At 46.8% G+C, this 25,219-nt stretch overlaps 1 protein-coding gene across 2 annotated transcripts in view; it reads left to right on the forward strand.

Annotated features, from left to right (window-relative positions):
- The first annotated feature begins 202 nt into the window (after nt 1-202).
- PLEKHO2 (pleckstrin homology domain containing O2) overlaps nt 203-25,219 on the forward strand; it is a 41,462-nt gene continuing 16,445 nt past the window's right edge. The window contains exons 1-3 of one of the 2 annotated variants that reach the window (XM_077828816.1): nt 203-556; nt 10,638-10,790; nt 18,931-19,047. In XM_077828816.1, coding sequence (XP_077684942.1) covers nt 545-556; nt 10,638-10,790; nt 18,931-19,047 — 282 coding nt within the window. In that variant the 5' untranslated portion in view covers nt 203-544. Of the gene's footprint in view, nt 557-10,637; nt 10,791-18,930; nt 19,048-25,219 lie in introns of those variants that run through there. The other variant, XM_077828817.1, reaches the window with a different exon arrangement.

Genomic DNA, 25,219 nt, shown 5'->3' on the forward strand with positions numbered 1-25,219 from the left:
AGCAGGGTGAGATGGGGGGCAGAGGGGAAGACCAGGGGCAGCTCGGCTCGGCCCTTGGGAAGAGAGGCGCTAAGGGGCCACGCCCTGCTGCTCCCGGGGGTGGGCAACCCTGGCCCTGGCCTCGCCCCCCTGGCCAGCCCCAGCCGGGGCGGGAGGCCCGCAGCACAGCGGGGTCCCGCCCCGCGCAGGCAGGGGAAGGCGCCGGGTGGGGTCCGGGTCCGCAGGCGGCGGTGGCTGGGCGCACGCTGGGGGTTCCCGGTTCCCAGCACCCCGCCTCCTCCTCCTGCGGCCGGAGCGAGCCACCGGAAACCCGACTGGCTGCGAAGCGGGGCGAGGAGGAGCAGGAGGGAGCCGGGGCGGGGGGAAGGCGCCGGGGCCAGGCTGGCTGCACGTCCCGCTCCCCGGGCAGGCGGATCCGGACCCCCCCCGGCCCGGCATGTTTGAGCGCCCGGATCCGGTGTCTGCACCAGCAGCCGCGGGGCTCCTGCTGCCGGGGACGAGCCCGTGAGTCGCGGCGAGCAGGGGACGCTAGCGGGCTCCGGCCATGGAAGAGGAGGTGAGTAACTTGGGGGGGCCCGCGGGAGCCGCCCCGACATCCCCCCCCCCTTTCCAGAGTGGGGGGGGAAGGAGCCCTGAAAACTAGCAGCCCCGCAGGGGGAGGAGAGGGCAGGACGCGGTGGGGGCGGCAGGGCGAAAATCCACCTCCCCCGGGGTAGAAGGGAAGACGCTGCCCCGGAGCCTGAGTTTTCACCCCCCATCCCTAGTGGCATGTGTTGCAATCCGCAGAGTTCCTTGGGCTGGACAGACTCTTCAGCCCCTTTTTCTTTTTTTTCTTTTTGGGTGCAGCTCTGCCCCCAGCCCAGCCCAGCGCGTTGCAGTTCTTAAAAAGCAAAATAGGAATAACAGGATGGAGACAGGGAAAGAAAGTCTGCTCCTTGTGTGTGTCCACCCCCCCGGGGCTGGCGGGTGAAAGGGAACAGGGGAGAACAGAGGCAGCTCTGACTAGGGCCTGGCCTGGCCTGAAGACTTTTTTTTTTTTTCTTTTTCTTCGGTTTTGGTATGCAATGGCATTTGGCCCGGGAAGCGGAGGGTGAGCAGATTGTTGTTGATGGATGATAGGCTGGTAATAAGGGGGAAAGGAGAACTCACTGCTTCCGTGAGAGCTGCTCACTCTGTTTTTGCTCCGACCCAAGCTAGACGCCGGCCCAAACACGCACCTTCTAGTGCACTGGGTCTCCTGGGTGGCACTGGAAGATGCTGTCCCCTTCTGCCAGCTGGGGTTATCTAAAGTGCCCCCAAAGCTCCTTGCTGAATGCAAACGTGGATGGGTTAGTTTGAAACCGAAACAGGAAAAGGGGCACCGGGCATCGCAACCCCCCAGCAGCTGGGTGCCGGTTATCACACGGAAGAGCCGCTGAGAATGGCTGCCCAACATGAACAAGCAAAACACCTAATGTCTTGGTGCCCCAGGTCCTCCTGTTCTTTTTGCGGATACAGACTAACGCGGCTGCTACTCTGAAACCTAATGCCTGTTGCAGTTTCTGCTGTCTTGGCAGTGCAGCAGGTGCAAGGCGCTCACGCTGCTGTAAATCGCTGCCTGATAAATAGCATAAAGGCCTTCGTTTTTTTAAATGGCAGTCTTGCTGACTTTTGGCTTTCCCATGGACAAGTTACAGAATAGCAGCAATTCATTGGATACAAAAAGAAAAGGAGGACTTGTGGCACCTTAGAGACTAACCAATTTATTTGAGCATGAGCTTTCGTGAGCTACAGCTCACTTCATCGGATGCATACCGTGGAAACTGCAGCAGACATTGTATACACACAGAGATCATGAAACAATACCTCCTCCCACCCCACTGTCCTGCTGGTAATAGCTTATCTAAAGTGATCATCAAGTTGGGCCATTTCCAGCACAAATCCAGGTTTTCTCACCCTCCACCCCCCCCCACACAAACTCACTCTCCTGCTGGTAATAGCCCATCTAAAGTGACAACTCTCTTCACAATGTGCATGATAATCAAGGTGGGCCATTTCCTGCACAAATCCAGGTTCTCTCACCCCCCCCACCCCCCTCCAAAAACCACACACACAAACTCACTATCCTGCTGGTAATAGCTCATCCAAAGTGACCACTCTCCCTACAATGTGCATGGTAATCAAGGTGGGCCATGTCCAGCACAAATCCAGGCTTTCTCACCCCCCCCCTTTTTTTTTTCTTCCCCGGGGACACACACACACACACACACACACACACACACAAACTCACTCTCCTGCTCGCTGTAGCTCACGAAAGCTCATGCTCAAATAAATTGGTTAGTCTCTAAGGTGCCACAAGTACTCCTTTTCTTTTTGCGAATACAGACTAACACGGCTGTTACTCTGAAACCTGTCATTGGATACAGTTTTCCCTCTGGCTTTTAAATACGAACAGCCACACTGGATGAGACCAGTGGTCCATCTAGCCCAGTATCCTGTCACAGGCCAATGCCAGATGCATCAGAGAGAATGAACAGAACAAGGCAATTTATCGTGTGATTCATCCTCTGTTGACCTGTCCCAGCTTCTGCCAGTCAGAGGCTTAGGGGCATGCAGAGCGTGGGGTTGTATCCTCGACCATCTTGGCTAATAGCCATTGATGGACCTATCCTCCAGGAACTTATCTAATTTTTTCTGAACCTGGTTATGCTTTTGGCCTTCACAACACACCCTGGCAACAAGTTCCACGGGTTGACTGTGCATTGTGTGAAGCAGTACTTCCTTATGTTTGCTTTAAACCTGCTGCCTATTAATATCATTTGGTGCCCCCTGGTTCTTGTGTTGTGTGAAGGTGTTAATAACACTTCCTTATTCACTTCCTTCACACCAATCATGATTTTATAGACCTCTGTTGTATCGCCTCTTAATAGTCTCTTTTCTAAACTGCGCCATTCCAGTCTTTTTAATCTGTCCTCACATGGAAGCTGTTCCGTACCCCTAATCATTTTTGTTGCCCTTCTCTGTACTTTTTCTGATTCTTGTATATCTTTTTTGAGATAGGATGACCAGAATTGCACGCAGTATTCAAAGGGTGAGAATACCATGGATTTATTAAGCAGCATTGGTATTTTCTATCTTATTATGTGTCCCTTTCCTTATGGTTCCTAACATTCGGTTAGATTTTTTTGACTGATGCTGCACGCTGAACAGATGTTTTCATGATGACTCCAAGATTTTATCCTTGAGTGGTAACAGCTAAGTTAGACCCCATCATTTTGTTCATAGAGTTGGGATTATGTTTTCCAATGTGCGTTACTTTGCACTTATCAACATAGAATTTCATCTTCCATTTTCTTGCCAGTCATCCAGTTTAATGAGATCCCTTTGCAACTCTTTGCAATCAGCTGTGGACTTAACTATCTTGAGTTATTTAAATGGTTTCAATTCGTTGGGTGAAACTGGTCTATCCCTATTTTTGTACTTTCAAAGTATGGGTATGATGAAACCCAGCCATTTAAAATGAAACCCTTATTTATGTCATCATACTTCCCAATTCTCTCCGTTTAAGGATTTTGTACTGGTGCCCATCACCATAATGTCTGAGCCTCTGCCAGGCTAATAGATTGACAAAGAGCCTTGTGCTTCATGAGGGTGTCAACTCTTCTCCCATATCAGGCTATGGGAGGTTCTGCTTGGGAAGGGATTGAATTTGGGAAAATGCATGTGGCAATTGTTTCTCTTTCCATGCACTGTCTGTGTTCGTGCATCTTCGACCCATTGCATAGTAATCTGTCTCTTCCAGGATTTATTCTATAAACTACGAGCTTGCAAGCAACTTAAACAAATGTCATTCTTTTTCTCACATCATCTGGCTACAGCATTATTTCCTCCTCCTTTCCCCAAATGAGAGTCTGCTGCCCTTATATGGGCAAAGCTCCCACTGCTAACTGGAATGGGAGTTCATCCTGCTTGAGGACTTCAGAATTGGGCCACGGCACATTTGATGTTAAGCCTTCAAGTTATGCCTTTCCCCTACTTCATTTCCGGCTCCAAAACTGTGTGGCAAGGCCCAGGGTGTCTGAAAACTGGCAATAAGACAGTTGGGAGACTGCAGTGCAGCCCAAGTTGGTAGCGACTGAAAGTTATTATCCATGGGCCTACATGAAATTAATCCACATCACAAAAGCCACCTTCCAGCTGGCAACCTTCTTAGCTGTTTTGGTAAGCAGGCCGAGGCCTGAATGAGCTTGGATGCTGAACCAGACCAAGAGGTGGTCACCCCCGGTTCAGGAGTGAGGCGCATTGGCAGGGTGCTGGGATGACAGCTTTCACTCCAGCTGCCAAGGCTGCCCCTTCTGTGTACTGATGACTTAAGTTTGCAGTTCCGCTCGCTCTGCACTTTTTTTCTAATGCTAAATTAACACTTCACAGGCCACTTTTTCAAAGACAGCCTCGAATTCTGCACCCACCAGTAATTGCAAATGTAGTTTCATGAGCCCGATCAACCATAGGTGGCAACGGTTAGCGTTATTTGTCTAGTTACCTGATTTGCTGTTACAGTGTTGATAGAAAGCTAAATTAGAACACTTTGGCCTGCAATATTGTATGTGCAAGATCAGGGGCCAAGTTGAGGTCCCCTGGGGAAAAAAAATAGTTTTACCAGATGGCACTAGGGCATTGGTTCTCAACCAGGGGTACACAGAGGTCTTACAGCAACTCATCTAGAGATTTGCCTAGTTTTCCAAGGGCTACATAAAAAGCACTAGCTAAGTCAGTACAACACTAAAATTTTATACTGCTCTATCTACTATACACTGAAAAGTAAGTACACTATTTGTATTCCAATTGATTTATAATTATATGGTAAAAACGAGAAAGTAAGCAATGTTTCAGTAACAGTGAGCTGTGACATTTTTGTATGTTTGTCTGATTTTGTAAGCAAGTAGTTTTTAAGTGAGGTGAAACTTGCAGGTACACAAGATGGGTCAGACTCCCAGAAGGGGGACAGTTGTCTGGAAAGGTTGAGAGCCTCTGCACTAGGGTATTCGTTAAAAGTAGAGGGAAGTAGTTCTTGTTAGAGGTGTACTTTTGATTAGTCATAGTTAGTTACAGTTGCTATCTATCTGCTTGAAATGAGATTAGTGAAACTGAGGCAGGAAGTTCAATACCTTATGTATAGTTAGTTCATAAACCACCATAGTGATTAAATTTTTTTTTGCTCAGAAGACATGAAACTTGTGGTTTTGTGAGCCTGAAAATACTGGGAGAGGAGGCTGGGGGGAAGTTAGAGCTGGTTGTTTAAGTTTAAAAAATAAAAAGCCTCTGAAGTTTTCCATCCTTACTAAGTTTTGTAATCCTATGTGACCCACATACCAGGTCCGAGAGCACAGAGTGGAACTGAGGCCCCGATCCTGCAGTCCTTGCTCTGGCAAAGCTCCCATTAACATGATATGCTAATGTTGTCCCTTCTGGCACGAACCTACTTCGTTGCCACAAAAATAGTCCACGAAAATGTCAGATGCTGTTTCTGAGCGGACCCTCCCCTGTTTCACTGTAACAAACATGAATGTTTAGTTATGTTGACTTTTATGCCTGTGACATTACATGTTTCCTTTGCTCATTTTCACCTCTCTCTTGAGAAAGGATTAGACTAGAAGCCAGATCCTGGGCTCGTATAAACTGGTTCACACTAGCTAAGGATCACGCCCAATGGGTTTGATTTTACATTCCTGGTACAGTCAAAACTCTTTAGGATCTGATCCTTGGGTCTGGTCAAGTTTTTCTCGATGCCAGGCTGAGGGATGGGAGACTAAGAAGTAGAGCAAAGGATGACCATCCTCTAAGGGATGGGGCTAACGAAAGATGCCTTGTTTAGGCAGTTCGACCCCCTTTGCACCACCGTAGTATCCAAGGAATGCTGACTTGAACCCCTAGTGTTTATGTTTTAGGAGAGGCCAGGGGGCTGGATGGCAAGTTCAGGCCTAGATAATTTCCCCCCGGATCTGCAGGGTGGGCATCTCTGCTCATGGATCTCCCTGCCTGCTTGGAAAGGAACTGGGGGCTGGTAGTCTCCACAGCACCATTCCACTGCCTGTTTATGGGAGCCTGCTCTGTGGGGTAAGGATCTGTGCAGGCCCAGACTGGCAGGGTGCAGGGCTGACCCGGTTTTGGTGGGTCCCACATCATCCCCCAACATCATTCCCTGGGGACAGTATCACAGCCCAGGCTTTATTTCCTTTTCCCCAGAAGCTGTTGGCACTGGGGAACCCTTCTGTAAGGGGGTGGGTCAAGTGTTCTGGCTCCCTTGGGCTATGCGGACAGGGAGCAGGAGGTTTTGGTGCCAGCAGCCAGATGCTAACCCTCCATGTGGATGGCTGCTGCAGAGCCCCTGGGCTACGTGCAGATCCTGGAAGTTCTGCATAGTTTCGAGGCAGAACCATACGTGGCTCATTTCATGGTATGGAGCAGACTTGTGCCCCTGAACGATTGGAGGGGAAGCTCCACAAAGGGGTCCTTACAGGGATCCTCCTCCCTCTTATTCCCTCCTTGTGGATTCCAGCATGGAGGGGTCCGTCTAACCCTAACTGAAATGATAAAGGAGTATAGCGAATATCACTGAGTTTGAAATGTTAAAGAACGAGTGGATCCACAGGGAGCACACGGGATCAGGACTGGTCCTAAATATAAGCCATGAAAGAGTACGGACTGGAAGGTTGTGGCTCTTACAGCACCCCTTGAACTCCAACATAACCTTGCACATTTGCCTCTTATAGTATAAGCTTGATGATGAAGATGAACTAAAACATGAGTAGTAACAGGGCCGGTAGGTTTCTAGGAGAATAAATTAACAGCTTATGTTTTACACTGAACATTTTTTATTTAAAACCACAGAAATAACAGGAATGGGGGAGTTTTCCCTTTGCAGAGCTAAGTCCTAGGTCTGACACGTACATCCCTGGATGTATTTCCTGACAACATTGCTGCCATCTGATGGGTTAAGTGAGGATCATGCATGTTTTAATATTCTCTTGCAAAAAACCTGTTAGAACTCTGAGATTTCTGTAAAATTAAGCCCTTGGGGCTGACAGATTCTCCTCCCCGTATAAATCCAGAGCGGCTCCAGTGAACCCAGCATAATTACACCAGTGTAAAACTGCTGTAAGTGAGATTGGAACCAGGCCCCAAGGACCTATGAATGACATCGAAAGGCAGCTCATTCAGGAAACCAGCATGTCTATATTTGTGCACTAGCTGATGTTTCCTGAAGTGGCAGATCACAACAGAGTACAACTTCCTGGCAACCTAAAAAGTTAGGTAGAACAAACGAACAAGAATTATAATACCGCCTCATTTCCATGAAGAGCTTTGCATGTACTGCCATCCTGTATTGCAGCATTTTCAATTGCTATTTAGTGTGATCAAGATGGCACCTGCCTAGTGACCCAACTATCCCAGGTAAATCTCTCTCTAAATACATGCCAAAATACACAATTTCTTAGTATTGGCCTGCTCCAAAGCCCATTAAAATTAATAGGAGCTGTTCCATTGACTTCAGTAGGCACCGGAAAAGGCCCTATATACAGAACAACTCCGTCACTTTCTCCCCCTCTCTCTATTGGCATGGCTGCCTTCCCTGCAGTTCCAGTTCAAACAAATGGCAGCTGCAATCCAAGGGTGTGTTCATTGTGAGTTGGATGCATGGAAACAGATTTGTTACCAAGGCTCACATCATCTGTCAGTAAATCTCACACTAAGTTTTTGGAACACCTCCTTCTACGCTCGCTCTGTCTGTAATCAGTTCTGGCCATGGGACTATCTGGTTTCGATCTCCATCCCTGCACATTGCATTTCCTCATTTGAAAAAAAAACGATGGCCAAATTACAGTTACTTTGATGACCTTCTTTCCTACAAGAAGAGTTGCATTTTGTAACTAACCAGGACCATATTGGAATGGGTTGGGATTCTGCCTTCATATTGCATGCTAATTTAGCATTGCTAAGGAGAGCACAAAGCTTCTGTGATTTATCTTAGACAGAACAAGCCTCTTGTCCCAACAGAGTATGGAGGAAACTCAGCCTGTGTTTAAAGTGTCATTCTCCTGAAATACACTGGAGAATTCTGGGTTGGCCTCCCTGTTGCAGTCACGAGTTTGCTGAAGCGCTGTTTGCAGGGGAGTTGGCTCAGCTGAAGGTAGAGTAAGGAATTCCAAATCTCTGCCTGATCCTGCAGAAGAGACTCAGAAAAGGGTCAGCACTCCAATAGCAGCACAGATGAAACAGTGAGAAGCACTGGGGAAGGACGGATTCGGTTTGTGTGGAAGCCTCATCTTCCATTGCAGTGGCTATTCAAGAGCGTGTCCTGAAGCTTGAAAAGAGCTTGTGCCTTCAGTGTTTTGTATTTAGGGGAGCTTTGCTGACCACAGACTCCCCCTCCTGGGTTTCTTTCTTCCAGCTGAAAAGCTTATTGGCATCAGATACATTTCTGTTTATTTTTTAAATCATGAGAGTAATTCATCCCCGCCATTGTAAGTGGATTTGGAAAATGACAGGGCTCAAGAATGAAAAACTTGTGTTCCTTGTGACTCCCGGGACTTGTGATTCTCCTCCACATGTTGCAGTCACAGCACCTGCAGCAAGCCCATGGCTGTGGAACCTGCTTCCTCCCCCAAATCCTGAGATTTTTGGGGACAATCCTGAGACCCTCAAAAATTCCACTTCCCACAAACCTGAGATTAAGCAGGAATAGTTCTGGGTGGGGTACATTGCTGTAAACTGTGTATGAACTCTTAGGACAAATGAGTGGGTTCTAAACCCACAGTCCTGATTCTGATCCCACAGTGGTGGGAATCAGGAGTGACTTCACTGTGGTGAATGGAAGGCAGCACTTGTGTGTGGGAGATGAGAATCAGGCCTTGTAGCTCTGGAGCAGAGCAGATCTATGTCTGATAAACTCATGCAGCCAGCAGTTGTCTGTGAGCTGCCTGCACACGTATACAGTAGCGTCTGCGTGTCTAAGTAGTGTCTTATGATGATGGAACCTAAGACCAGCCTGGGGAATAAGCGAAAAAGGTACATTAATGTAGCAGCACGGACTAGAGATTGGAAACTGATTTGCCCACCAGTGTTTCGTTAAACACCAAGGCACTGAAACAAAGCAGGCGTGCACAGCCAACATTTGACCATTGATTTTGCTCTTCTACAATCTCTGCCCCTTTGCACATACTTACAACCCCCTTCTTCCCATGTTTTCAATGCCAGGACTCAGACTGACAGGGAGGTTTCCCTAGCACCAGCTTCCCTAAAGCAGTGTATTATCTTTGCAGCATATTCCACTGGGAACTGGGGAGGGATGATGCACAACCCGAGCCCCACGGAGGGCCTCCCTTTCCCTATGGGCCAGGGGAGATGTGTGTGCAGTGGGTGCCCTCAGGATGATTCAAGCCCTAACATCCGCTCCAGCAGTGAATTGGAGGTTTGGAAAAGGTGGCTGTGGGGAGGCAAGGATTGGCGGTTAGATGAAGATGGGGCGGGTGACAGGGACACAGAAAATTTTGCTTGCAACAGCTACAAATGCCCCAACTAAAAGGAACTGTTGCTTTAAACTTCCTTCTTTTCCTGCTAGTCCTTTCCACTCAAGTTAAAATCAGCACGCTGCAGAAGTTAGCCTGAATGTAGGGAATGAGTCAGTGTGAGGAACAACAGAGTGCCGAGAGCTAAGCCCTTGTTCCTGCTGCCCTCGTGTTGCATGGTGCAATTCAGCCTAGCAGTGTTAATACGCAAGTCTCAGAATGCCGAACCCGGCATGACAGCGGGGCCCGGAATTCCACAGGGTACAGCAGTGCAGCCCACAGCTGACAGCATCGTGTGTATGGAAGAAATGGCCAAGCTTCCAGGAGAAAAACTGGGCCTGGAGAAACTGCCTAAGAGCGGCTCTGGGCTGGATCCTGGGAGTTGTGGCATTGACTACAATGGGAGCAGGAGTAAGGCCAGGAGATTTTCTGGGTTTCCTAGAGTGGGTTAGGAACAGAGCAGAGTCGAACTCCCGCCCACAACAACTTGAGATGTGGGTGATGTTTTTCAGATGCTGTGGTGCAGGGAGCCCCTGGGATCATGGGAATTTAAAAAGGGGCCCAGGGGAGCAGCGGTAAAGAAAATCCCAGCAGTGCAGCTACACCACTGTGCTGAAAGTGCGGAGAGCACCCTGGGGGCTAACAAGGGGTGTGGTGGCAGAGGCAGCCTTCGCTTCTGCCAGCTCCCTCCTGAGGCGTTGGTTCTGGAGTCCATTCTGCCAACCCCCTCCCCGAGCTGGAAGCTGCCTGAGGGGACCCTGCCTGAGTTGTCCTTGCCCTGCAAGGTGAAAGCCTGACCCCAACCTTTCTTCAGAGTTAGTGAATAGTTACACAGGGGAGTGTATGTCCCTGGCCAGATTGTGACTCCTGGTAAGAGACGTGCGTGGCAAAGAGGACCTGCCAAACTGAAAGGGATTGTAAGAGCACATGTGGGCCCTACGTCCTGCCAGTGGCCTGAGTGTGAGGGGTGGGGGGCCTAGCACCTCTCCTCAGCAGGCCCTTTGGAATACGTAGCTACTGCTGCCTAGGTCTGAAAAGTGCAACTGAACGTAATCTTCCTTCCCTTTGCTTTTTGTGGTGTCTTTGCAGGGTGTGAAAGAAGAGGTCACGGAGAAACCGAAACGTGCTCCGACCGCAGACAAAGCTGGCTGGATTAAGAAAAGCAGTGGAGGGCTTTTGGGATTATGGAAAGACCGTTACATCCTGTTATGTAAAACGCAGCTACTGGTGTATGAAGATGAGGTACGGTTTGCTCAGGCTTTCCGGAATAAGGGCCCTCTCCTGCATGGTGCGGCATGGGATCAGGCCCTTAGTCGACACTGGATGTTTGTCCTTCACCCTTTCCTCCAGTTCATTTAGTCCCATTCAGTTTCTCAAGAAAAATCTTGGAAGGTTAAATGCAATAGAGAGGAGACAGCTGGTGCATTTTAGAGTATATTGTATATTATAAATATTTTCACCCATAACAAGAAACTGCCAATGTTTTTGCCAAATTTGGAAAAAAAAAGAGATTCTGTAAGAAACGGAGCAGATTATCAATTTGGGAGCAGTGGGAAGGAGAGTGGGACATAGATTTTTTTGCTTTTTAAATTATAAAACTGAATTGCAACAGGCTGACTTCCCACCTGCTACTCAAGTGAATGACACAGCCTTGCAGCTGTTTGGCAGCCTTCAAATGTCTGGCCTGCAACGTTTCAAGCTCTTCAGGGTTTCACTTACCCATTCATGGGTGTGGAGTGTGTTTTTGTGAGCATTTGTAATGCTCCTTAAATGCAGACACAAGGCAGATTTTACTTGGCTTTCCCCTTCTATTTGATCAAAAGCAGGACTAAACTGCACTGGAGTAGGACCTGTTCCTTCAGCCTTTCTCCTGAGAGCCCTTCTATGCACTTCACTGGGATTACTTGCATGCAAAAAGTTAGAGGGCCTGGCTCTAGTTTAATACTCTTTTCAATCAACCGAGAAGTAAGAGCCAAATTAAATCTTCCTCGCATCTGCATTCAATGAGGATTATAAATGCATGAAAATATGGGGCCCAGTCCCACAGAGACTGCATGCGTGAGTAAAGATTTCCAGGATTGGGCCCCATGATTTCAGTGGGATTTCCTGTGTGAGCAAGATTTTGTGGCATCCAGCCCAGAAGTGTAAGAAAATTGTAAAGCAAAGCATGTAAATAAAGTTTGTGTGTCCTGTGTCAGGGCCACTAGAATGGGGAAATATTTTACCAGTTACATTATTGTGATGATTTGAGGAAGAGCAACCCTGCAAATACTTTTGGTTCTCTCTTCCCCCTCCTCCAAATGTGCTACATGATGGAGAAGGTTTGACACAAATCAGTCAAGCCAAATGCCACTTGGTATGCCCCCCGGCAATCACCATTGCCCCTTTGAGGCCATTTGTTCTGAGCAGAGCCAGTCAGAAAATGGAAATCCCCTTGTGCAAAAAATTACACGTTTTTCAAAGACTGTTCATCCCAAACTGGGACACAAAGTCAGAAATGTGAGATTATTCATGGGAAGGGATTTCCTGAAAAACACCCATTTTGAGAGAACCAAACCCTAATTTTTTGGCTTGCTGGAGGCTGAGTACCTCTGTTTTCTGCCTCCCTCCCAAGTCTGGCTGAGGTCCCCCCAAGAGGCTCTTGGCAGTTTCACTCTCTCCCTGCGGGCAGAAAGGGAAATTGCCAGGAGCCTTCCAGGAGGGCACCTGGGGAGCCACCATTTTAGCTGGGGGGGCCTGATAGAAAAATCAAAAGTTGTTCATCAAAATCAAAATTTTCCCATGCGAAAAGGGCATTTTCCACCAGAAATCCACCCTGAAGGGAAATTTCCAGCTAGCTCTGAAACTGCCAGCACCATGAAGTGCTTTTCTGAGCATTTAAATGAGGAGTTGGAATAAAATGCTCACCAGCAGCCAGAAAGTTAGGCACACGTTTATTAGCTTGGGTGTAGGGGGCGTAACTAGGCCACGGCTGTGTGGCAAGACATGGGACCCAATTCTGCAAATTGCTGAGCCTCTCTTGAGAGCTGCCAAGTACCCCGGACTGCTGTAGACTCCAGCTGAAGTTTCAAGTGCTCAGAGCCACACAGATTTGGGGCTATAAAGACGACATAGGCTTCTAAACGGGGACATCTTTGAAAACTAGATATATGGAGGTTTTTATCTTCACAGAAGGAAATGAGGCATTTTAAAGTAAGATTAATCTCCACAGATGTTCAGGGGAAGGAAAACCCCTAGTTCTTTAAAGAGGTATTTTATTTTCTCAACAGGGAAAAAAGGACATTTATAACAACCAGGCACACTATTTTCTGGTAGTGTATCGGTTGTGGTAACATCCTGTAGTAAATTGCATCTGTGACCTTGGTTAGCAGGCTCGTCCCACTGTTGGAAATACAGGGCCATGGTAATATCTATAGGCTGTTAAAGTGGCACATATTGAAGAAGTGTATCTTAGGAGTAGAAATTCTATGAAGTTATGTGGTAGTGTAATAAGACAGCATATGCTTGTGCAGATTTGCTGCCGGGCTACTGAAGGAAATGGCTGTTTTTAGTGAGGCACTTATAAAAAGGTCCCCATCCCTGTAATATGTGAGCCACTCACACTGCATGTCTTTGTCTCTGCAGCAACCCAGCAAGGTAGGGAAGTGGTATTATCTCCATTTTACAGAGAGAGAACCGAGTCCCAGAGAAATGAAAATGATTTGCTCAAGGTCACACAAAAAGTCTGTGGCACAGGGGGAACTGAAACTGCATCTTCTGCTTCCTGGTGCCCAATCTGAACCCCAGGGCCATCCTACATTCCTTTCCGGTATCTCTCATTGCAGGCCTAAAGAGGAATACAGCTTCCCTTGCTCTTTTGAGAATCAAATAGTTTTAAATGGAATTGCTTGTGCTTTTGAAAGGTTGGGGTTATTAGCCCTAGGAAGTGAAGGTCTCTCCTTAGCCTGTGCAACATGATAGTACATGATTCCTTCCTAATGTGTCCCAAGCCTGACCCGAAGGGGTGAGATGGGAGGTGAGCTTCAAAGGCCTCTCTGCTGAGAGAGGGAAGGGAAGGGTTTTAGGATAGGCATGGCTGTCTATGAAGCAGTAGACCAGGCCCCACCAGTTCACTAGACTTCAACCAGTGACCAAGAGGCAAAAGGCAACACATCCTTTTACCAGCCTTCCAACCCTTCATGAATCAGTAGAAGGCCAGGTTTTCTAATGCTGACCCCTGACAGTTGCTTCATTTGTAGGTCTAAATGCCATGCTTGTTTTTCTGAGTGCACAAGTGTGCAAGCTGCACATGGAAACATTTGTGTGTACAAAGTTTGTGCATACACAATTGGAGGCAAAGCTAAGAGCAGCTGAAAATCTAGCTACATCATATTGCATCACTGAAAAATATAGCATAAGACTAGCACAAATACTGTGTTAGCGTCATTTGTGGTTATCTTCTATAATTTGTCTTAGATTGAGATTTGGCAGTTAGGACTTGCCAGTGCCTTCTGAAACATGTTCATCATCTCTTAGCCAGGCTTAGGGTTGTTTTAAAGGGTAGCTGTCTGCCCAAGGCAAACTGTAATTGGCTATCATATTAGCCATGAGCGTATGGTTGGTGAAAATCTCTGGTACCTTTAATATGCTTCAAACTTCCTTCAGTTGATGTGGTATGAAGTTAGGTGTATTTCCTGTATCCCATTTTGGCTTCACCTACATTACCCACACCCTAATCTCCACATGAACTCAGACTGTGCTACCCGAGATACATTTATAGTATATACGTTGCACATATAACAACAGTAACTTTGGCTGCCCGCATACCCAAACTAATACATACAAGAACATGGCACTCACATTCTCAGGGAGCTGCTCAGCTACTACAATGATAAACATGGTATAAAGCATATATAGAATAGAGTTGTTAAGAAATAATGATTCTGACTGTCTTCAAGAGAAATGTATATCCTGGCCAGAATGAAAATGAAACTCTGAGAATTACAAAGGATATCTGAAGAAAATAGACTCCTGTACAGACGGAGGTTAAACATAAAACTTGGTGCAGTCCCAGTACAAATTAGACAGTATCACTCACTCTTGAAATTACCTCTGATCCTTTTTTGTGCAAAGTAACAGAACTAATTTAAAAAGTTGGTTCGTTATGTTATTAAATGTATATCATTTAAGGCATCAAGAAACATAATCTAGCGTGTAAAGAACAGGACTGGAGGTCAGGGCAGCTGGATTCTATCTCTGGTTCTGCAGTCGACTTCCTGTGTGACCCTGGTCAAGTGCTCACCATCTCTGCCTGCATTTCCCCATTTGTAAAGTGGAGATAATGCATTCCCTACTTCAAGGCTTAATTAATTAAATTGGAGATCCTCAGAAACAGAAATTATTATTACAGCCAATCTAGACATATACTCAGTGGATAGCCACAACTAGTACATTGGGGGCTGGACAAAAATTTTCAATCAAAACTTTTTTTTTAAATGGAAAAATGGCATTTTCAGCTTGATGAAAAATGTTATGCCCATGACAACTTTCATAGAAAATTCTTGATGATTATGTTGGAAAATCATAAAACCAAATCCCCCTCCTCCCCCCCCCACATTTTGTCATTTTTACAGTTTTTGGCAGTTTTCAGTCAAAGATTCTTGACTGCCAAACACAACAAAATTTCAGTTTTGGGTTTTTCAACAAACATTCGAAATTTTTGGGTGGGCGGGGCAGGGAGGGATCTTCAATTTTTCACTCAGCTGTACCCATATGATTTTTAAACACACAGTGATTTGAGTACATGTATTAATGTGTTAAAAAGTGTCCCAGTATGAACAACTTTCTGCCTCAGGCCCCCAGTCCAGCAAAGCACTTAAAGTTACATCTGTGCTTAAGCAGTCAGCAGTCCAGTTGTCTACTACCTGAGTAATCAATGAGTTTATTTTCATGCTTCAGGTTACACGCATGCTTAATTGCTTTCTTGCATCAGGGTTTTAAGTGTCTCATTAATGCCCCTAACCCTAGCCAGTGCAAAAGTGATTTAAAAATCATCCTCTAACACATGTCAAGAGAAAGGAGGATGGAATAAAATTTACCGTCCTGCTGTCACCTCTCAACAGTTACGTGTAGTGCTCCTGAACCAGTAACTGAACAGTATTTGAAATGCCATGGGACATCCCCAAACAGCTGTGCTACAATATAAAGGGAAACACTTGATTGCAGATTAAGGCAGCTGCTGAATTAAACTTTTGAATCTTAGCATGACAGAAAATGGTTTTTGTAACTCTCCTGTGACACGAGAGAAAACCAGAACCCAAGCAGGTGAGGGACAGACTGAAGAGTCCCATTTATAAGAGCAGGTCTCCAGAACTCAGAGGTGGCCTTAAAGTTACAGAAACATGCTGGCCGATCCTGAAAGATGCTATGTGTATATCACTGCCACAAGATCCTAGGGACATGCTGGCACTCAGCGCCTCTCAGAGTCAGGCCCTTCAATTCTGTATTTCTGCTGTGGACATTAGATAGGTTGGATCTCCTTGTGACCTGGCTGGGCACAGAAAAAAGGCCAGCCCCTTGCCATTGGTAAACTGTCACATTTACACACACAAGTCACATTAAGACATAGTCCAAGCCTAGAATCTTCCTTGGCCTCTTATATAGGGTTTCCTTCTTCATATTGGTCCAGGCTACCCTTTTCTCCCCCTCACTAGAGGGGGTAATTTACTTGGGAAACTCCGATTTCTGAAATCCCCTCTCCCCTATGGGGGCATGGCCTAGAAATCAGGCCTGTGCCCTAGGACAGGGCCTGTGCACAGAGAGTTAGCCCTTCTGCAGTTCTCTGTGTCCCCCATCGGTACTGCACCGGAGGTGGACGTGTCCTCACTTATTCCCTGGCTGTGCCTAAGCCCCAGCTCCTCCCCCCAGGGAAATAGTGAAGGTTAAATGCTGCAGTGACCAGCATATTTCCAGAGCTTTGGAGTGGGGGTGATGTCCATTGTAGAGCTTCTGGTCCCTCACCTGCCATGCCTTCCACTCCCCCAAAACCAACTATTCCTAGATAGGAGAAGGGCTTCTCTGGGATCTGGGGGAGGGTGCCTGTCAAACCCTCCAGGCAGGAAAGAAGTGGTGGAGAGCTGGGGAGGATTACATGGCCCTTAGAGACATGCTGAGAGCACAGCTGCTGGCATGGAGTATTGCCCACAGGCTTTCTGAGCGAACCTCCCCACAAAGCTCTGCCAATCCACCTTAGTCCTCATCCCCAACAGACTTGCACAGAGAGGCGGCTAACTGGGTGGCAATTTTATGATGTGGGCAACTCTCCTCTAACAACCCAGCTGAGATCACCCAGCCTATAGGCACATGTGTTTGACCTCACTCTCCTCTGTCATTTGCTGGCTTGGAGGGATTATTAAATGTTCTATTTCCATCCTTTACATGTTTGTAATTATATGGCAAGGAAAGGCAGTGTGAGCCCTGTGTCAGAATGCCTGCCATCTACATAGAGGGCTTGATCCAATGCTTAATTTGTGCCAGGGCTGAGTCCCGGCATGGCACCTCTAGGCGTGGCAGTTCAAAGCCCCAGCACCTCTGGGCTTGCTGCATCAATTATGAATGTACAAAAAATTGCTTGAGCCCTGGCACCAATTTCATTACAAATTAAGCAGTGACTTGGTCCTGCATTTTTGGAGGGAGTTAGTTTCAGTGTGAGCAGGAGCAGGTTCACGCTGCACATTAGACGCTGATGCAAATGCTCCCAGTTCTCCCCTCACACTCACCTCCTCTGTTTCAAATGGAAATAAATGCTACTTTCATTACAAAAAATCCAAACCTAAGTTAGGTCCAGACACCTTCACGTTGCTCGCACCCTGCTCTGCATCCCAGCACTGCAGCTGGGGCCTCCTCTGCAAATATAATGCAATGAAAGAAATTGCAACACAGCCAGAGCTGGCCCCTGTGACTTAAATGTCAGGTGGTAAACCAAGGAAATTCCCCTCAGCACACTTCCTTGTGACTCTTCCCTGCCTCTAACTGTTCAGTAACTTCCTGGCTAGGACATGCAGCCCACAGCCTACACTCCTCCTTTGCACTATTTCCCTGGTGTTTGTTAATCATAGCTAGAGGCTGGTCTGAGCCACTAAACATTGGGCTGAGATCAGACCTCACAATTTGGGGGTGCTCACAGCTGGAGTTTTAGTGTGCGACGGAGACGGGCCTTAGTCACGATGTTTGGATTTGGATCCCCACCTTCCATAAAGTCCATGGGAGTTGGCGGCCAAGTCCCAGTCAGAGCCCACGTCTTCGCGGAACACCCCTTGGTTCACATCTCAGAGACCTCGGTGTTGCTGCTTCTCTCTCTCCTTCTGTGAGCGTCCCTCCTGCAGAGGCTGCTGTTCTCCACTTATGTGGCTTCAGGGTTTGCTACACTAATGTGAGAGATTGATATGTCTGAACACTGAGCTGATCATGAACTCTTCCGGGCAGGGACCCCCCCCCACCTCTGTGTTTGTACAGCACCTTGCACTGTGTGGCCCAAATGAGATTGGCACCTCTGTGATATAAACACATCATCATATCCCCTGTGTGTTACACTGTGCTCCCTACCCAATGGACCAGTTGAGAACGATGCTGTTTCTGTGTAACTACACTGAACCTGGACAACGTGTGCATGACATTTTCGCTGTGTCATTAGGAAGAATGGGCCAAGTTCGTCTGATTGAAATCATCATGGACTGCTGTGGAGTTGCGCCAGGGACAGCTAGGCCGCAGCGAGGAACTGGCAGTGCTGCTTTCTTTGTCGGAAAATGATTCTGTTTTGACAGATCAAACGTGCAGGCAGGGAAAAATGTTCTTCACCAATCTACAGCGGTCACTGACCTTGTTCGTGTTGAGGGGAAAGGTGACCCAAGCCTGCAGCACAAGAGATCCTGGAGAGCTGAATTCTTGTCCCAGTTCTGCCAGACGCCCTGTGTGATCCTGAGTAGTCACAGTCTGTGCCTCAGTTTCCCCACATGTAAAACAGGGATAACCTTTACCTAATGCAGTGGAGGACTGCAAGGCTCAGTTAAGGCTTGTAAAGCGCTTTGAGATGGTGATAGAAAGCATGACAGAAATGCGAAGTTTTGCCAGTTCTGCTCAGAGCAACAAGAGTCCTGCGAGTGGACGCCTCTTCCGAGTGACATACAGTCTATACAACAGCAGGTTTTCTTCCACGAGGCCTTTGCCTGATTTATGGAGGCTTGCTGCCCGCGTAACTATAATTGCACGTGGGTTTTTAAAGGAGAAAGAGCATCGGGGAGACATAAAGGTGGGCTGAAAAGGCAGATGTTGTTGTATGGATTTGATTTAGAGGTATCATGTTGCAGATAAAGGTTTGCTTTCCCCTTCTCTCCCCACTCTGCAGGAGGAACAGAAATGCTTAGAAACGGTGGAACTGGAGAGCTATGAAAAGTGCCAGGATTTGCGCGCTCTCTTGAAAAGGAAAAACCGTTTCATTTTAATTCGATCCCCGGGTAAGAAGGTAGGATTATCCTTCTCTTCCCCTTAAACTCCACTGCCTACTGACGTATCTATGTATATGTGCCTAGACACCCCAGGACACCAGAATTCTCATTCTGATTTTGCAGTGATTTACGGCAAAGAACTAGCTAACGTGTGTATCTATCATCCCCGCCCCGTCCCTCCTTCTGGGCTCTGCTGTGTGTCATAGATCCTAGATTGCTAACAAACAAGGGCGATTCTCCCTTTAATGAAATATGGACCTGTGCTTTTGGAGTGGGAGGCTCTCAGGTTCATCCCCAATGCAGCAGGGATGTTGTGAGCAGCAAAGGAACCATCATAAAGTGGCTGTGAATTCTTTACAGGAGGTGGGGAGGGTGGAATGCCCTGTTCTTCTTGTGGGGCAGCAAGACGGGGGAGGAATTCTGTCTTCACAGCTACTTTCCCTCAGGAGAAGTGTTTCCTCATGAATTTTTCAGCTTTAGAGTCTTCTGTCCTTCTGTCGCAGATACTGTTTCATCAGTGGAGAATGAAAAAACCTGCTTCTTTCTGCACCCATCTGTTCTCCCCTGGGTCCTGATTTAGGACAGCACTTACGTTAAACATGTACTCGAGTCCCTCTGAAGTCAGTGAGAGTTATATAGGAAAGCGTATGGCTAAGTGGCTAGAGCATTGGACAGGGACTCCAGTGACCTGGGTTCTATTCCTGGCTCTGACTTGATGCCCTGTGCCTCAGTTTCCCCATGTGTAAAACGGGAGTACTGATCTCCTTGGAGAACTAGTGTTATTATAGGAAATCCCCCAAACTCTAGCACAAGGGGTTCCTGTGTTACCATCTGGTTCCACCTAAAATTAGTGCAGGAGTCAAAATGCCTTCATAAATATACTATAGCACTGAGCCACAGTGTCAAACCCTGCTTGCCTCGCTCGCCCACACAGCCTCGCGGCTTTCAACATAAGACTGTTGTGAGCCAGAAGAGCTGGATTGTGCCCCCAGTTTTGATAGTCGTGTGTCATAAACAACTCAGCTAGCCATTTTGTCCCGAAGGTTTGATTCAGCAGAATTCTCTGAACGCCAGTGTGTTTATTTGACTTATGGGTAGTGATTGTTTTACAGCACTGCTTGCTACTGGTTCTGCTTGGGGGTTTACCATAATTCCCAAATTATAGGCTACATAGTTAGTCATCTTTATGAGACAGAACTTTGCAATCATAGAAATGTAGGGCTGGAAGGGACCTTCCGAGGCCATCAAGTCCAGCCCCCTGCACTGAGGCAGGACCAAGTACACCTAGACCATCCCTGACAAGTGTTTGTCCAAACTGTTCTTTAAAACCTCCAGTGATGAGAATTCCACAACTTTCCTTGGAAATCTACTCCAGAACTTACCTATCCTTAGAGTTAGAAAGTTTTTCCTAATAGCTAACCTAACTCTCCCTTGCTGGAGATTAAGCCCATTACTTGTTGTCCTGCCTTCAGTGGACATGGAGAACAATTGATCATGGTCCTCTTTGTAACAACCATTAACATATTTGAAGACTGTTAACAGGTTCCCCCCTCCATCTTCTTTTCTCAGGACTAAACATGCCCAGGGTTTTTTTTAACTTTTCCTCCGATCTCAGGTTTTCTAAACCTTTGATCACTTTCATTGCTCTCCTCCGGATTGTCTCAAAATTTATCCAAGTTTCCTAAAGTGTGTCACCCAGAATTGCACACTGTATTCCAGCTAAGCCCTCACCAGTGCCAAGTATAGTGAGCAGTGACCTCCTGGTGTCTTACATATGACACTCCTGTTAATACACTCCACAATTAAATTAGCCTTTTTTGCAAGTGCATCACATTGTTCACACATATTCAATTTGTGATCCGGTATAACCCAGTTATTCCCCATTGTGTAGTTATGGGCTGGGGTTGCAGGCTCTGGGGTGGGGTCGGGGATGAAGGGTTTGCTCTTAGCTGAGCAGCACCACCGATGAGACTTAACATCCCGCTCGGCAGTGCTGCCCAGAGCGACCCAGTACCTGACATGCCGCCACCCAGTACTGGGTTGCGACCCAAACTTTGAAAAACGCTGCTCTAAGTGCTTACAAATTGATGACTTGATAATGCGTTCCAGTATCTTTGTTGCACTGCAATCTCTCACTTCTGGTTTTTCTTTTGATTTGTTTTGTTGTTGGTTTTCTTTGGCCTAAGATGGAGAACATGTCACTGTATTCCTGTGTGCCTTCCTAGTTCAGATCTGACAGGCTGGGGGCAAGGGGATTGATCAAAACAAATTCATTTCTACAAGGGTTTCTGCAGCCAAAGGTGTCAGCATCTCAGCTCTGCATATTTTACCTGAATGAGGACTCTTTAGTCACTGCAGTGTTTTTTGCGCACACCCAGGTTTCAGTCCGTATTTATTATTACAGTAGTGCTGAGAAGTCTCAACTGAGTTCAGGCAGAATTGTGCTACCTGCTGTACAAACCCATAGAGAGAGGCCCTTCCGCTAGGATCCTGCACCCCGACCAGGAGAAAGGAGGTAACTTTATACTCATTTTGCAGAGGGGAAGTGGAGATAGAGTGACTTGCCCAAGGTCACAGCGGAACTCAGTGGCAGAGCGAGGCTCCTAAGTGCCACACCAGAGCTGTCAACACAAGACCAGCCTTCCTCTCCTATTTGTGGGGTTTCTTGCAATATGACTAAAAATGAATAGCAACTTAATCTCATATTTTAGGTCCTAAGAGCCTAACCGCACAAGATGCTGTGCGGAGCCTGTTCAGGGCCGAGCACCCACAGCTCCAGTTGCTGGGTCCCAGTAGATACTTCGGATCATTCACTTTGAAGCCGAAATCCCAGCTGCAGTCAATGGAGATGAGTCTGCTTAGAAATGACAGGCCCAGTAGGAACCTAGTGTATGTTGCTTAGATAGTAAAGGATCAAATCCTGCTCCGCTTACTCATGCAAGGAACGGTATACGTTTCAGCGGCACTACGCACGTGCATAGGGGCACAAGAGGTGACCCCAGATATATCATACCTTACCGTAAAGGTCATGATTTCCACTCCCAAAACCCACCGCTGAAGGTTAACTTCACCTTTCCAAAGCACAGGCCTCATGACAGACCCCCTCACTAGCCCCCCGGTCCACTGCCCTGTATAATATCCGGCACCTCCTTAAACGGAGACCCAGAGAGAGACCACTTGTTAATAACTCCATTTTGATACGTGAAAAGTTCACTGTCTGTAGTGGTTTTTTCCCCTTTGACTGTGAACTTAGGGAGGTTGTTGACACACAACGTACTTTCGCAGATGTCAGAACAGGCTTCCTCGAGCAGGCCAACGTACACAACTGTTGTCTTGCTGTTTTGAAATGGCAGCTGCGGCGATACTTATCAACGAAACATTTTCCATTTGGGAGCCGTGCTGCCATCCACTGTACGTGCAGCAGTTAGAAATCACACACCTCGTTATCTGGATCTCTGCGCTCCTCAGGCCTAGCTGTCTTTTCTTGGCCACATGTGCTGATTGTGGTCTAAATGGGTGTAAAAAGTTTAAATATGGGAATATTACCCAAGATGTTCAATTCCATCCATAGTGTGTTTAGGTACAAGTGCATGCTGTAAACATCTATCATGGATCTATGATATCATGAAGTATCTATCAATTGAAAAAAACTAGGCATTTTGTCCTGGTTTTAGAGACACCCTTACAGTATCTTCCAGATGCCTTGCTAGAGATGGCCTCTTGCAAAAATATCTCAGGTTTTATTTGGCTTAATCTCTAGGATGGAGGCTGTGTTATTCTGGGAGAATGTTTGAGCATAGACATTTTCATGCAGTCTTTACTCTTGTCTTGCTCTTTTGTTGGTTTACTTACTCCCACGGAACTGAAACAAAGTATAATTAAAGAGAAGTAAGTACAGCACTTTGCTGAAGACTTGAGACCAGGAGAAAGAAAGGTGGAAGCACGCAAATAATTTGTTCGTTTAGAAATCTTCAAATGAGTAAATCCACCCTCATCAATTAAATTAAGCAAGTAATACAGAACTGAGCCTGTAACTGAGGACAATAACCTTGGAAATCTCTGGGCCAAATTTACTGGTGTAAAATTTATCTGGTGCAAGTCCCTCAGAAAGGGAATCTACAAGGCAGTAACTTGCATTCAGTGGTTGTTAAAGCCTGCACCGCGGGGGGCGGGGGGAGCTGAGGAGTGAGGGATGTAGCAAGAAAAGCAACTAGCAAAGACTCATTTCAGGTGATGTCACTCCATTCCCAATGCAACCCAGGCATAAATGGGTGGAAATTCCCCGTGACTTTGCTGAACTCAACTCCAGTTCACTTCAATGGGGACTGCGTACCTGTGTATGCCAGGAGCTGAATTTGGAGCCCACCACAAGTTACAAGACTTTGCCACATACACCTGATTTCTGATGGACTTGAGTCTGATGGACTGATTTCTGATCCTACCCGAGTTTGACGCAGATACTGCTCTGCATCCAGCCGCTGAGAAATACAATAAATCCCCACATGAACCATCCATTCTGATTCCACTTTTCACCTGAAGACATAATCTGACAGGGACCAGGATTCATGGTAGAAACAGGGAGGGAGAGGATTTCTTGCAGGGCCTATGGACAGGATGCATGTACCTTTCCCTCTCCTAAATGGAAAGCCGGGCAGGTGTGACTAGGAGGCCCTTTTAGTGCTTACTGGATGTACTATGTGTGGGAGGGGACACATGGGATCATATTGAGAGATGCCTCTTCATTTTACGGCTGAGAATGAACTGGATGTGCACCTCTTTTATCCCATTGTATCAAGTCAGTGATTCAGCCTGAACAGGCTGGTCTGTGCCCTCCTCTGAGTTCAGTTATAGTAAATTGCATAGCCCTATTCATTGCTTGCAGACGTCACTATTGCATCAGATTTAACCACAAGGGCTTTTACTAGAACATCAGGACTTTGTTTATGTCATGACTCAGTCTCAGCTGGCTTAGGAAACAGGAGAGCAAATTTATCATCTAGCTCATTGTCCTTTGGCTGTACAGTTGGGCTGCTGAATTTTTCTACTTTCAACGGTTCTGAGCAGAAGGTCAGGCCACATGTTACATATCTGCCATTATAAAACTACTCACAGATGGTCTGTGGCTGCTCAGTGTCTCTCCTGCACTTCTTTAATATTCAGATTGGGAATACCTATACCAGAAAACATACAAAGAGAAGCAACTCTGTTTACTTTTCCTAGGTTCCACTTCAAAGTCTGTGGTAACCTGAGCAAGACTAGTTTATAGACCCTTATGGGGAAAGGGCGGGTCAGAATTGGGCTCCAAGTCTTCCAGTGTCCCTCTTGTATCTCCTCTTACCCTACTTTCAAAACACATGCATTGCAGAGTGCTTCTCCACATCAGCAATGGCTCGCTGCGGCTTCTCTTTAAGTCCATCAGCAGCACCTCTCTTCCTCCGTCAAGGGTATGTCCTTGACAGTACAACACAGCTTAGACCCCAGACTCTGCAGATCCACAGTGAGGGTGTTCTTAGCAAGGATTTTTCTTAAGAAAAGATGCCCCGGGCAGCCCATCCTCTTCTCTCTGCCTGTGATAGTTAGCCTTTAACTTCACTGATTTAAAACAGAACGGTCTGGAACGCTGCTTCCCTGTGCTAAGAATGCATAGTACAGAGCCCAAAAGTGGTGACCATCTTCAGCATAAGGGGATAGAAGGGAGGGACTTGACTTGTGCGGGGATCATTAAGCCCACAGCGCCTGTGAAAATACTTAACACCTACACAGCACTGTCCCTATTCAGCCAATATATAACCTTCAGCCATTCTGGGTGGAAGGTAACGGTGTTATCCCCATTTTCTGATGGGGAAATAGAGTCAGTTCCCTCCACATGGCTGTTTGCATTAAGTAACCAAGGTTGTTCCATGTATCAAGACTTATGGAGTGGATGGAAGGCGAGTATAAGTAGCTAAAATACTGCCCTCGAAATACAGGTGCTTCACAGAAAGCCTATGACTTGAAGAAAAGACCAAGGGACGTATACAGTATCATCTTTGCACCCCTGAATTTGCTGGTAGTGAGGATTAGTGGCATTTTGGGGTGGGCAGAATTACTGCAAGTTTTTTAAAATACTTGCCACTTTTATGCAAGGATCTCAAAATGCTTTACAGATATTAGGGTGAAATTCACTGCGTGCAGAGGGCCAGTCCACGG

This window comes from Eretmochelys imbricata, chromosome 10 (genome assembly GCF_965152235.1).
Source record: "Eretmochelys imbricata isolate rEreImb1 chromosome 10, rEreImb1.hap1, whole genome shotgun sequence".
Lineage (NCBI taxonomy): Eukaryota > Metazoa > Chordata > Testudines > Cheloniidae > Eretmochelys > Eretmochelys imbricata.